The 14,041-nt window shown below is 38.5% G+C and overlaps 3 protein-coding genes across 3 annotated transcripts; 1 reads left to right on the top strand and 2 right to left on the bottom strand.

Moving 5' to 3' along the window:
* Window positions 1-5,707: 5,707 nt before the first annotated feature.
* On the bottom strand, window positions 5,708-6,196 carry K441DRAFT_681406 (uncharacterized protein; the record flags this gene model as incomplete). The annotated part of the gene is made up of 1 exon (XM_067651469.1): window positions 5,708-6,196. One exon carries the CDS (start codon window positions 6,194-6,196, stop codon window positions 5,708-5,710), a length of 489 nt encoding a protein of 162 aa, XP_067498450.1.
* A 167-nt stretch (window positions 6,197-6,363) lies between these two features.
* K441DRAFT_736942 (uncharacterized protein) lies at window positions 6,364-7,624 on the top strand (the record flags this gene model as incomplete). The annotated part of the gene is made up of 3 exons (XM_067654319.1): window positions 6,364-7,093; window positions 7,154-7,422; window positions 7,478-7,624. The coding sequence occupies exons 1-3, from the start codon at window positions 6,862-6,864 to the stop codon at window positions 7,622-7,624; spliced, it is 648 nt and encodes a 215-aa protein (XP_067498449.1). The 5' UTR covers window positions 6,364-6,861.
* Window positions 7,625-8,123: 499 nt separating this feature from the next.
* Window positions 8,124-9,052, bottom strand: K441DRAFT_700122 (uncharacterized protein; the record flags this gene model as incomplete). Its single annotated transcript, XM_067653229.1, has 3 exons — window positions 8,124-8,771; window positions 8,819-8,872; window positions 8,921-9,052. 3 exons carry the CDS (start codon window positions 9,050-9,052, stop codon window positions 8,124-8,126), a joined length of 834 nt encoding a protein of 277 aa, XP_067498448.1.
* Between the last annotated feature and the right edge of the window lie 4,989 nt (window positions 9,053-14,041).

The following is a 14,041-nucleotide window of genomic DNA, read 5'->3' as shown; positions in this document are numbered from 1 at the left end:
CTTTAGTCCTATAGGCCTTTACTTTTCCTAACTATTAGCTNCTTAATNNTATTTATACTTAGTCCNCTNTTAGCNAATACTTAGTTTACTTTTTATTTTTAATATACTATAGATATATATTTTCTAGGTATTCCCACTACTATTGTTTATCTAGGTATTCTTCCGTAAGGAATCTTCCTAGTTAAAGTATTAAGTCCCCTTAGCTTTATACTTCTGTTAGGTGCCAACTATATATATACTTAGCGTTTCTATATTTCGCCTTATCCGGTACCTAATATATCCTTATTAGGTACTTCCGGTTCTTATCTTTAGGTACTTTATATATATTATACGCATTATCTATATATATAATCTATACTAATATATAATATGCTTAGTGTTTTAGGATAACTCTTAGCTTATTTTTATTTTAAGTTTAAACCTATCTTATATTAATCTAAGTATTACAACTTCATTTATAGGTACTAAGATTTGCTTTTCGCTTCTCTAGTCCTTTAATTACTCTTTTAAATCTTTTAATATTATAATTAAGGCTCCTTTAATATAACTTATAGCCTTTTCTATAATTAGGTGGTCCTAGATAACTTTTTTTATCTAACTATATATAGAAATCTTCCTACTCGTCGTTATATCGCCGTCTATACCACTTTTAATATAACCCTTTAAGTATATACAGCTCGTCTATAAGGAAGTATCTCTTTATTATTATATCGTGACAGCCCTTTATATGTCGTTCCGCGAACCTAGTTAAAATCCCTAAATCCTCTTTTTGTTTTAGTTTAGTAAGCCACTTAGCTTTTAGTGTGTCTACTTTAGGCCTATTAGTAATTCTTTATATAGGTGCTCTATCCCTTATATAACCTAGTATGCTAAACCTTTTATTTAGTTTCTAGTCTTGCTATAAGGTAATTCTTGCTCTAAATTCCTCTATAGTTTTTTTTTATATCTTACGAGTGGATCCTTAAAGTCTTCCTACTTTTTAATCTTATTAATAGTCCTTATTTATGTTTCGAAATCTTAGTTTTATAGGATTCTTAATCCTAAGCTTACTTCTATTTTAAGCTTTACTCCTACCTTAGTCTAACTAGGCTTAGGTATTTTTATCTTATCTTAAGAGTTTTATACCTATAGGAAACTCTATCCTAAGCTTATTTATATATTTTTAAACTAAGCTATTGCTCTACTTTATTAGTTTCTGTCTATTATAGGTCCTTAAACTTACCTTATCTCGTCTTAAGAATCTTAGTTATCTTTTATCTTATCTTAAAAATCTTAAGCCTTTAGCTTTTTGCCTTTATTAAGTAATAAATTAGCACTAGTAGTTGTCTACTTGCTTAGTCTCTATAAGATACTCTTCCTTTCATCTTATAAAGCAATAGATGCCGTATCTAATAGTATTATAATACCCGTTACTAAACCTTACTTTATAACGGTCTTAGTTTTTACTTCTAATATAACTTCTTTAAGGTTTGCACACTTTTAGTAAGCTGCCTTTATTGCCTTATTATTTGTAAATATTTCGCCTATATTAAACTCATCGTCTTTAATATCCGATCTGTGTAATAGTTTATTAGTTCCCCTATATTTTAAGGATTTTAGCTCTTATAGCTAATAGCTTACACTATACTTAGCGTCTTTATAAATTTAGCATGCGTTATTATAACAAAACATAAAACTTTTAATTAAATATTCCTTTGTTCCTTATAGTATACTATTATCCCTCTATATATATATCTCTTTTACTAGTCTAGTTCCCTTTATTATATAGTAACTTTAACCATCTTTATAATCCCTTATAAAGTAACCTTACTTTTTATAATTTATATAAGCTCTATTTTTAAACCACTAACTTTACTATAAAGTCCGCCTAAACGTCTTCTGCTACTAAGATCTCTAATTTAGCCTTTGCTTCTTAGTTCTATAATTACTAGATCCTTAACCTCTAGGTTTCTATAGTTTCTTACTCTATCTTTTATAGGCCTTTTTGGTACTACTTAGGTCTATTAGCTCTGCGCTATACTATAGTTTCTAATTTAGCTTTAATTGTTACGTACTTTACGCCTTATATAACTATAGAACTCTATCCTAACCTCTCTTAGCCTATTCCCTTTAGTAAATCTAATTGTTAATCTTAATTGCTTAATCTATTAATTACTATAGGGTATCCGCATCTTCTATTAGGATAATCGCGTCCTAGACTTTAGCTTTAAGTCCCTATTTATACTATACTATAAGCGTCTTGTTATTCTACTTAACTTATATAGCTAGCGTCTAGAACTGCGTTATATACTTAATTACTAAGGTTCGCTACGTAATATATTAGAGTTTTCTTTTTACTACAATTACCGCCTCTAGGTCTCTAAATATTTGTATAAGTCACTCTATAAACCCTTCCTAGCTTAAAAATATAAATTGTACCTTTTAATTAGTAGTTATTATTCCGTTTACCTATATTTCTATAAGGTAAGGCTTAAACCACTTAAGTGCCCTTCCTAATAGGAATAGTCCCGCATATGCTATTTAATCCATAGATATTAGTAGCTTTACCCCTTCTTATATAACTTTAAAGTACATTTATATAAGGAATCCTTTAAGCTTTAGTCTCTTTTCTAAGAACCTCTTAATTAATAGTAACTTAATCCTTACTACTTTAATCCTATTAACCCTTTCTTCTAGCGCCGCATTGTTTATTATTAACTAGTTAACTATCTCTTATAATTATTTAACCGTTATAGGTTGCTATAAGTTAGTATCTGTTATACTAGTATTACCTTTTAACCTTAAAGTAGTTGCCGCCGTTAATGGCGTTATAGTGGCTGCTTTTAGTAGTATATTATTTAACTTTCTATATTTAATACCGTAACTAGGTAGTAATTATATAATAGAACCTTATAGTAAGTACTACGGTAGGCTTATTATTGGGCTAAGTATATAGGTAATGCAAATTAAAGTTAATAACGTAATAATAACTAATAGAGTAGTTGCCTAATAGATTAACTCTAATTATATTTTAAGAATTATTATAAGGAAGGAACTATCTAGGTAGGGACTAAGGGTCCTTAAATATACAACCGTACTCCTATAAAATCCTCCTTATATATAATATATGTGTTATACGTATTATACGTACGTTCCCCTTATATACTGCGTACACTACGTACAACGTTATGTAACCTTAGTTACCATTCCTCGTTACATAGCTCTATCGGCTCCATTCTGGACCGTGCTTGTATTAACCAACTAGCTTCTTCTAACTTCTCTCCAAGTAGTCGTAATATTGTACTTAAAGCGTCTGTAATAATAAAGACGCATAACTATATAGAAATATTAGCATTTTATATTAAATAATTTTGTTTTAACGTTATATAGCTTTTGTTAGTAGTAGGAACCATTTTAAATATAATAATATCCCTTCCTATAGCAGGAAGACTAGGACTAACTCCTATATATTCGTTTTTATTAAAAAGACCTTTTAAATTTGGGAGTTAATGCACAAATTAATTTACTTAAGCCGGACCAAATAATAAGAATAGCTCCTTGGCGAATTGTTAAGCGTTCTTCCTTAATTATTTCTTTAATCTGTGTTAGGGTTATTAGGTAGCTACTAAAGGGATTATATTTTATTCTATGTTGCTCTATATAGTTAGTAGTCCTAATGATATTTATATCTATCGCTTCTTAACGATATATTCATTCATAAGCAATGATAACGAATGGATTTTTTAAGATCCTTATGAATATATATAGGAAAGTTAAAGCCTCGTAGTGTAGTAAAAGGATGCTGAGGCGTATACGTAGTATCAATTGTACGCTCTACATTCTGGTATATATGCAAGAGTAAAAATTTTAATACTTGCCCGCAATAGGGGGGGGGGGTTAAGGGCCTCTAGGAAGCCGTCGACCTTGACAAATAACTACAACACCATGCCAAGACTGGTTATGTAGCTTATATTAGCCGTATCGCGAATATCCATTTATATTGCGGTATTTTAGCTCCCTTAATGATAACGATTGATATTTAGTCAAAATATCAATTCATTTATCACTGGGACCACTGTATATAGTATACAAAATTTAGTAAAATACTACGCCTAATAATGCCGCCTTGCTTAGATATGCCTATATTTATATATTAGACTGCAAGAATAAGACTAGGATAAGAGAAGTTTAAAATTTGAATGCTACGGGTTAAGTTAGTTCCCCGTTTAACAACGTCAGTATACTTTACACCGTTATAGTACTCTTGCCAAGTTTAGTAAGCAAAATATACTATAAGCAATTACTACGGAGAAACTAAGAAAGTTTGGGTTACTATACAAAATCCATCCCACCAACTGGAGTTCTGAGTATTCGGTTTTAAAATATCGTTACAGCAATACATTCCATGCGCCTTTGTAATGAGTGTGTGCTTAAAGTTAGTGTAACTAATTTTATGCGGACTGTATGGAAGCTATAGTGGGAGGATGTGGCCCGTATTAGTTAATAGCTTATTAGGAAACACTTATTATAATAGCTACTTTAACACAATAGATTCTCCTGTTTGAATTTCTTCCACTACCGCTTCGCCCGTTATGAAGTTGAGCGTCCCAAGAGCATCTCGCTTGCCGTCCTTGTCGAAAACGCCCCATCCTGAGCCGGCTGGAGCATCAAGTCTGATGAGAAGGTCACAATACCTATGTCGTGGTGCTCGTCGATCCTACAGCCCTTGATCCTTTCGAGTTCGCCGCTGCCTCTTCGTACGGTCAGCCAGGGAACTGCATTATGGCAACGGCTCCTAGAGTTATCGACTATCGCGCGGTCTCCACCACGGGAACCCGCATAGTAGACATAGTCAGGGATGGAGACTGTGGAGAGATGAATCCGTGCTGTTATGACTGTGATGATAACTGGTATTGCCGAATGGTTTCACCACTTAAGCGATGGAGGCGTGGAGGGATAGATCCAAAATATAGGATATCTAGGATTCTGACTCTAGGGGAGGCTCATACCGGAGCGAGTGGTGGCGATGGTGCAGCTGAAGAGTCATCGGGTGAATGTAACCTACTAAACCTGCAATTTTTACGCGTGTATGTAGAAAAGGCGTGTTACGTTAAGCTGTGGTAAATAGGTGCAGATTATGTAGGTAAGGCCATGGTTCTTGCAAAGCTTAGCTAGCAGGGAAGATTGCTATTAAGGCTAGCAAATTGGCAATATCTTAGAGGTTTGGCGAAGATTAGCTTAATATACCTTATTCCGTTAATAGGCAAAAAATTAACTTGTTTTAGGTATTTAAAGAATAGGAAAGTGTCTTATAGTGGGAGCGGCGGGAGAGTTAAAGGATGTAGGGTGAGTGCGATTTCCCATGGCCGAAGGACAACCAATCGCACCTTACATTGCGTTAATATTTGGATATGACAGACTAGATACAAAATAAGCAGAGCTGGTAACGTCCTCCTCTTGTATTGTTAAGGAACGAGCGACAGCGTCGTTATTTATTATAACATTATATATGCCGCGGACACCAGAAAATCAGGTACTAGATGGCAGGAGAGGGAGAAAGTCCATGTAAAACGAATGATGATTAGCGCATGCTAAGAAGGGCAATTTAATGAAGGGCATTAGGCGTGAGAAACTAGATCAACGAAAGTATACTAATCCGAAAATACCTATGAGTGCCGACTCGATAGTGGCCAGACTGACCGAACCTGGAGAATTAAGGAAGAACTGATTACGGAGGCGGTTTTGGTTCCGGTCTTGCCCTGATGGTGTCGTCCAAGATGGTCGTGTGGAGGTATCTTGATGTTCCGAACGGTCCGCGAGGCTCTCCATATCCTTTGAATTGGCGAAAGAGCTCGAAGCAGTGTCTAAAAAAGGGCGATCCTTTCAAACTCGTGCCTTGGGAACAATGAGAAGCAATGTCGGCAAGCCTGTCGGATATGAAACCCAACAACGCCATCCTTCCCTGAGTCCTTTTGAACCATGTCTCTTCCTTACTCGGAGAGATGTCCCAAATGAAAGTTGGCGCTAGGAAAGTAACGGAATAGTCGAAGAATATCGGTACAACACTCCACGAGAAGGGGTGCTCAAGCACCACGTCATGCGCTGGAGCGCCCATGTCCGCGTTATTCTCACCAATAACGCCGTTAGCCAATTTAGTAGCCTGGTTAGGCCGGCAACCGAAGATGCATTTCCCTTCGGTGCGACCGTTAGCAAACATCCTAGAATCGTCATAGTAAGGAGTAATATGGGTTTATTCATACCCCCCTAGAAGTCTTTGTTAAGAGCTGGGTCAAGCGTTCCCTAGCTCTGAGGAAGAATCGTAATCTTCTGCCGACCTTTATAAGGTCTACGCTGATAGGAAAGGGAGGGTGGCGTGGGGATGTTGGATAGAAAAGCGGTTGGCTTGTTTACGTAGACTGTGGTGTAACTTGCAAAACAAGGGAGAGGCCCCGCGGCTAGGGTATGTTTGGAGAACGATAGGCGACGAAGAATTGGTACCGGTGGGAGGGAAGAAATGAGTATACTGCGAAGACGGTGTGTATTCTGGCATGGGCGTGGAAGCACAGGTCTTATAACTTCGAGGCAATGTTGACCGGGAGGATGTTGACCGGAAGGCGGTCGATTAAAAATGGGGGTGAGGTCAGCGTGACTCGTATTGATGAGTGGCGTAGGATTGTGGGGCGCCAGTCACCATGTAATAGGGCAACGCAGCAACCACAAGCCGGTGAAAAAGGAACAGCGTGTCAGCAAGGAAGATTTCAGCCTTCTTCAAGATGCCCCGTAGACTTTTAATCCGGGATAGCTTGCGGCACGTCCTCAGTAATGGCATCCACGTTGGAGTTCGACAGGGTTCCGGAAGGCTACCCTTAGCTAGCTGCGTTAATGGGCAAAGAGGAAGAATACGTGATATTTCGAAGGTTCTCAAGCTTTAATGCGAGAAACGTTCTGTATCTGCAAGGTGAATTAATAGCATTAGAGGAACGGTTAGAAACAATCGATGGTAATCTCCAGAAAGCCGGCGAACGAGATGCTCTTAAGTCGAGGGACAGTTTCTATAGAGACAGCGAGAGAAAACAGTTAGTTTTGGAGATTAGGAGACTGTTAGCAGACTATAGTAAGTAAAAGAAAGCGGGAATACCGGTTAGTAATACAGAAGAGTGCTCACTAAGTCCAGACTCTGCAGTCCTGCAGTGGTCGCAGATCCAGGACGTACCTCCACTAGCCGCCAGACATGTACAAGGTTTTAAACGTTGGATGAGGCATGCCAATTCTATTGTCGACAATTCGATGAATTATACAGAGAAGAAAAAGCCGAGCGGAGAAGTGGGGGTGCTAGGAGGGACACAGGGAGGGGGAGTTCTAGACCTCCTATCGTTGAATAAGGAAGCTGATAGCTGGATCGGGAGATTCTTGCGCCATTCGTGGCTAAAATTCTTTTTTATTGTGAGGAACCAGCGTGGAGCAGAGAATGCGAAATTATCTAACTGACCATGAATAGCGGGACATGCTCTACCTTAATGACCGTATAGAGGCGTTCATCTTCTATAATTCTATGGCAATCGATACTATTGTTACGGGAACAGCGGTACTGTGTGCTATTCTCCTAACGGTTATGGGAACTGTGGCGCTGAATGCGGAATCCTAGGAAGACAATGCACTTCGCTTGGGGTTGATTGGCCTGTTCACTACGATTATTGCAGCGGTACTGGCCTTGGCTGGTGCTAAGAAGTCGGAAATCCTTATAGGTATAATAGGGTAAGATATTCTGTTGATGATATAAGCGTCCTTATAGTAACTCTCGCTAGGTACGTAGCGGTAATGGTGGTATTCGTCTCTAGCGACACTGGCAAGCAGTAGACGGGCAAAGGGTACAGGCAGCATGCGGCGAGTACGGTGGCTCAGTGAAGCAGCCAGATTTGACGAGTAAAACTCGGAAGCAGGGAAGGTGGCGGTGCTCCGAAGGCTCTCTACAGTTTGCCAGCACTAACAGGGACGGCGGCCGACCCGCTCCTTCCACACCCTTGTGAGAGGCTCTTTTCTGCGGCTGTCTTATAGAGAGAGCAGTGAGAATAACTGTAATTGGCGTTTGGGCCATCTTCTCAGTTGTGGCATGGTGGCGGTGCTACCGTATTAAGGCTATCTTATTACGTGCTCTCTCCCATCTCGTGAAACTCGAGCGCATTCAATATTCCGTCGGTAATACGGGTCAGCTCTACTGTTGACGCAGTGTCGTAGTCTTGAAATGCCGATGAGCCCATAGCCCGATTGCCTCGGAGCGTCCTTGCCATGAAACTTTGACCAGAGTTCACTGACTCCTTGAGAAGGTTCTGAGAAGATTGAGGACATGTAATGGTCCTCGACTGCCCTTCTTGACTTGTCAGAACCGCCGCGATGGTCTCTGCATGCCTTTTTCCTGCGGCTTCCCGATGTATATGGACCAACTGGGTGTAGTGGTGATGCCCCGCTTCTAGTTTCAGACGCAGAGTATTGCATTGCACTGACGGCACTTCCACAATGTCCTGGTTGCCTTGTTTAAGCTGATCAAGTTTTTGGTTTTGTACACGCTGATGAGTGTTGAGTATAACCAGCAAACGAAGCGAAATTTCCTCGCGGTAGCGGCTAAGGCAAAGGCGTTCGGAACTCCAGACTAGCTTCAGCGCAGCGTACATGCTCCTTAGCCGGGGTTTGGGTTTGCCAGGCGTGTCAGACATAGGACGGACAGTGACTTGTTGTATACCCTGTAAAAGAGCTTGTGCAACCTTGTCGCACTCATTTGCAAGGTCCACCAAAGTCTATAAAGTCAGCATAGGGTATAAGATGGTTGGATAACCTCACTAACCTGCCCCTCTGGCGTCAACGCTGAATTTTGACTCGTGGAATTATCCAGTTGTTGCTTCAGACGACAACAGCTTTTTAAGATCCTCTGTAACAAGAGACATACAGTATGTCTGACATCTATCGAAGTGCCCGACTTGAAGATCTGACTTCCTTCGTGAACGACTTTGGTCGAAAAGTCAACAAGTTGGCAGATAGCAGCCGCAAGGCTAAGAGCAGTTAAAGGGAGAGGATCCATGCTCTTGCACGGCTGCAGTAGCTGTCTTTTGTAACGCTCACTAATCTGCTAGTCGCAGAGAGGTGGAACATGGCAGGCGGTTGTATGTAGAAGTCACTATATGAGATATAGTCGTTTGCAAAAGATCGTTTAATCGCGCCAAGCTTGCTAACAGCGGGCATCGCAACGATCAAAATAATACACCCCCTATGGCCCTACCAATATAGCTTTATAATTTATGAATAGAGGCCTATTTTATAGCTCTATCCTAGGGCTACAAAATAAGCCCTTATTTAGATAAATTGGACTGATATTAGTAGAATTATATGGGGCACTTTGTAACAGCTGTAAAACTTAAATTAAGGCTCTACGCTGACTAGAAGAGGCCGCTAGGCAATGCACGCTTACAAAGCAATGCACGGTAACGTATTCTATTATCTCGGTCCCAGACGATCAGCCAATCATAAGCTGCTTACATAACAGATTAATTATCTTATGTTGTTGTCGTCCGGTATTGTCTCGTTCCCAGACCTTCTTGCCAAGGCTTACCTTGCCAAGACGCTAACCGCTTTTGGCAAGACCTTTGTTAGAAGGTCTGGTACACGGTTCGGATTTTTATTAGTCCCGCGCGGGGTATTTAGGCCTATATACACCTACTTTAAGCTAAATTATCTTAACTTCTATAGCTCCCCAAGCTATTCCTAATGGCTAGAATTACTAAATTAAACCTGGCGAAGAAGACTACGTTGCCCGATTTGCCCGATTCTAATTAGTTGTCTTATTATCGCGCCCGACGCCCTAGAGTCGTAGCGACTGCACCTATCCCATAACTACCGCCGCCCTCTTTTTACCGCAGCTAGAGTACCTAAATTAATAAGCCAGCTTTAAACAATACTTAAGGACTGCTAGTAGGTATAGATTTGCCTTGCAGAAGGGGGTAAGCTTTACGTAGAGCTTTAGTAGAGCTTTGTGCAGAGCTTCGTGCAGAGCTTTGTGTAAAGCCTTGTGTAGAGCCTCGTGCAGAGCCTTGAGCAAAGCTTCGCGCAGAGCTTTGTGTAGAGCTTTGAGCAGAGCTTTGAGCAGAGCTTTGAGTAGAGCCTTGAGCAGAGCTTCGCGCAGAGCTTTATATAAAGCTTTGAGTAGAGCCTCGTGTAGAGCTTCGTGCAGAGCCTTATGTAGAGCTTCGAGCAGAGCTTCGAGCAGAGCTTTAAGCAGAGCCTTAAGCAGAGCTTCGCGTAGAGCTTTGTATAGAGCTTTGAGCAAAGCTTTGAGCAGAGCCTTGAGTAGAGCTTCGCGCAGAGCTTTATGTAGAGCTTTGAGCAGAGCCTCGTGTAGAGCTTCGTGCAGAGCCTTATGCAGAGCTTTAAGTAGAGCCTTGTATAGAGCTTTAAGCAGAGCGTTATGCAGAGCTTTAAGTAGAGCCTTATATAGAGCTTTAAGCAGAGCTTTATACAGAGCCTTGTATAGAACTTTATATAGAGCCTTATATAGAGCTTTATATAAAGCTTTATATAAATATATAGGCGTATAGATATATATTTTTATACTAGTAATTAATTATAGAATTTATAGAAATAATTATATAGGAAATTATATAGTCGGTGAAAGAGAAAATCTATTTTTATACAATCTTTATATAGAATGAGAATATGAACCTCACATATATAGCATGCTCTAAAATGGATTTAAATAGACCCGAGTTGTGTGATCAAAAAAATATCTCAAGATATTATATACCTGGAATATAATTTGGATAGAGAAGATTCATATTAACGACTATTAGTTTCTCTTTCTAAAAATTGGAGTATGGATATGAAAATTATATGCATTTTTGTTTCATTTTTGTGAGTATGTATTTTTTGGGACCATCTCTCTTTATAGGGGATTCGCGATGGGATCAGATGACTAGTTGAAATTAAGAATTCCTGTCTACAATCCTAATTCACCGAATCAGAAGCGGCCTTAGTTCTTACGCATTATATTGGTGACGCGAAAATATGAAACAGGACTTCTAAGGTTGATGACCGAATTCATCAATTACAAATTGGGAATATGGCGAAGAAAAATTATTATACATAGGAATAGAGATCCAGAAGCTGCCCTGGTATAAATATCGTCAACAATTATATATAATGAATACGATAGGCATTTCGAAATAAATTTTTCCATCAACTTATATAAAAATCGTCACCTCGATCAGAACAAAGGAGTATTATTGATTTCGAATTGGATGATGGAGGATTTCTGACAAGATATTATGTCCACGTTAGAAAATATTATTCCCATATTAATATTCATTTCCATAATAGTGAAATATCCGATCAGAGAATAATGTCCAAACCTATAAGGACCAATATTTGAACGGAATTTCTCCTATTTGTCAATCGGTAACAATGGACTCGCGGAAACCGAGGCGGATCCGCTAATAGATTGTGGAATATATTAATCTATCTCGCATTATTATGATTCGGAAATCAGGGATGGGGAAACGGCCAAATATCAGATATATGTGTATTTGATTATAAAATCCATATAATCTTCCTAGATCCCCTCCATGCATCTTCATAGATCCATTAAATGTATGCCATGATTTGGATATCGATCTCCTTGTCCACCATAATCAGAATTCCTCGATTCTCTAATCAACCCGCGATATAGCGCGGAATTGTGCGCGGCAAACAAAGTATGAGGAGGTATATCAAAAGAGAGAAGATAATATATAGCGAGTGTAATGAACTCTTTTAGAAGAGACGAGAATGATTTTCTATGAAGTGTACAAGATTGGGAATATGACATTCAAATACTTAAGACTGATGAAATACTTCTGACATCTGTAACCTTAAGATATTACTCCGTGTGATTGGATATATTTCATACGCTAGAACAACTACTGAGTAATTAATGTATTTCCGACCTACCGATTCATCGCGCATGACGACATTAATTCACATCTAATGAAACTATGAATGGCTTCATATTAATCAAAACATATCCATTTGCAATTATCGTGATCCCAATTTTCCATTAGGAAAATCCAAAAGGGGAATGATCTGCCGCAAAGCCAAGATAATAAATTATGATCCTGTGATCAATAACAGTGTGTAATCTGAATAACTATTATTAATAAATGAAATTCGGATTTCGAACTGAGTATTTAAAAATTTAGAGACAATATTTATAATATAAATTAATATAATAACGGAATATAACTCAGGGATAAATCCAGAAATTCCGAAATGAAAAGATATATCTTTTCCCGTAGGATAATTCCCCTTTTGGGATTTCATAAAGGAAAATCGAACAAGATATGCCAAAATAGCAAAATGATTCGATATATAAATATATAGAAATCCAGGATAGAAAATATGATTATGAAGAAATCCATATAATCCTCTAGATCCCCTCGAATCAAAATCTTCATAGATCCAATAAAATAACATAATGATCGCATGATGGATATCGATCCGCCACCCCATAGATCAGAGATTCCTCAGATTTTCCCCCGTACTAGGAAATCACAAGAATAATCTAGAATATATGTAAATTTTAATGATTGTCTGAGGGAATTGGATATTCGGTAAAATTATTATAAATATCCGAGGTGAAATATCTCTCATATCCATTATAATAAATATGGATATAAATATTTGATCGATCACGGAATGATTCGTCAATCGATATCCTTTTTCATCATAACATATCATATAGATTGATTTTCCCGATAGATATACTCATATAATTCCATATCATAAATTTTATATCTATGAATAATCGATATATAAATCCGATTTTAGATAGATATCAATCCTTCCGCCGACATCTAAAATGAGAAATAATCAGGAATATATATCCCTCTCATAATCATAATTGATATCCCATAAGATATATCGATATAATATAAAAAATGATGGGGGAAGATAATAGCGAAGATAAATTCAAATGGATAGAATGCTATTCATATCATCTAGAGATAGATATGATTATCGGAAATAGGAGATAATGATATCATCATGAGATAATCATGTCATGATCAGAGATGAATCATTCGATCGTCAAAGATATATAAAAAAAGAGAGATAATGGATATCCATCTCCCGAAGGATGGATCATATGAATCCGCATAACGGAAAAATTCCCCGGGAGCGAGACACTGCCAACACTGCAGTGCACTGGAACCCTGCGGTAAGTCCATGTATATACAACTTGGTGTTCGATGCTTCAGCTAGAACTAGAAGAAGCACGTGATAGGAAAACCGACCACCAAACCGCAGTGTATTCTAATTCTAGTTAGCATATGGTGCAACCAGCACCCCATCGAACCCAAGCTAAGGGCCCCCGAATATTATGGGGTGGAGTACCAGGATCCTGGCTCGTCACATAGTTGATGGTGTGTTTACGTGTGCACCCCACCGGGGGACGCGCAGCCTCCTAGCCGTATATATCGTCTGACTCCCTCGGGAATCACCTATCCCCGACACGACGCGCAGCCAGCGCTCCGGGACCCGCCCACCGAATGCTCCTGCATTCGGACAGAACTCCGCCCCCACTACACTGCCAACACTGCAGTGCACTGGAACCTGCGGGTAAGTCCATGTATATACAACTTGGTGTTCGATGCTTCAGCTAGAACTAGAAGAAGCACGTGATAGGAAAACCGACCACCAAACCGGCAGTGTGCGGGAATATATATAGAATAAGGAATATATGCAAAATCATAAATCATATATAAAAGAGAATGATTCACCGGAATATGAGATTGATAAGAGATATATCATCAATATAATTGTATATTCAGATGATCATTTTGATGATGAAATATAAAATCATATCGCGCATTATAAGAGGATATCCGGGGATATCAAGATATATCCATGAATAAAATATCAAATCGATCATCGCGATCCCTCGAAAATAATTATGAAATGATGGATCAGGATCCGGGATCTAGATCCTCGGCATATCATAATAATCGGAATGATATTTATTTATTTATTTATTTATAGATATATT

Source organism: Cenococcum geophilum, assembly GCF_001692895.1.
Source record: "Cenococcum geophilum 1.58 unplaced genomic scaffold K441scaffold_61, whole genome shotgun sequence".
NCBI classification, from domain to species: Eukaryota; Fungi; Ascomycota; class Dothideomycetes; order Gloniales; family Gloniaceae; genus Cenococcum; species Cenococcum geophilum.
This window is presented reverse-complemented; position numbering and strand designations above follow the sequence as displayed.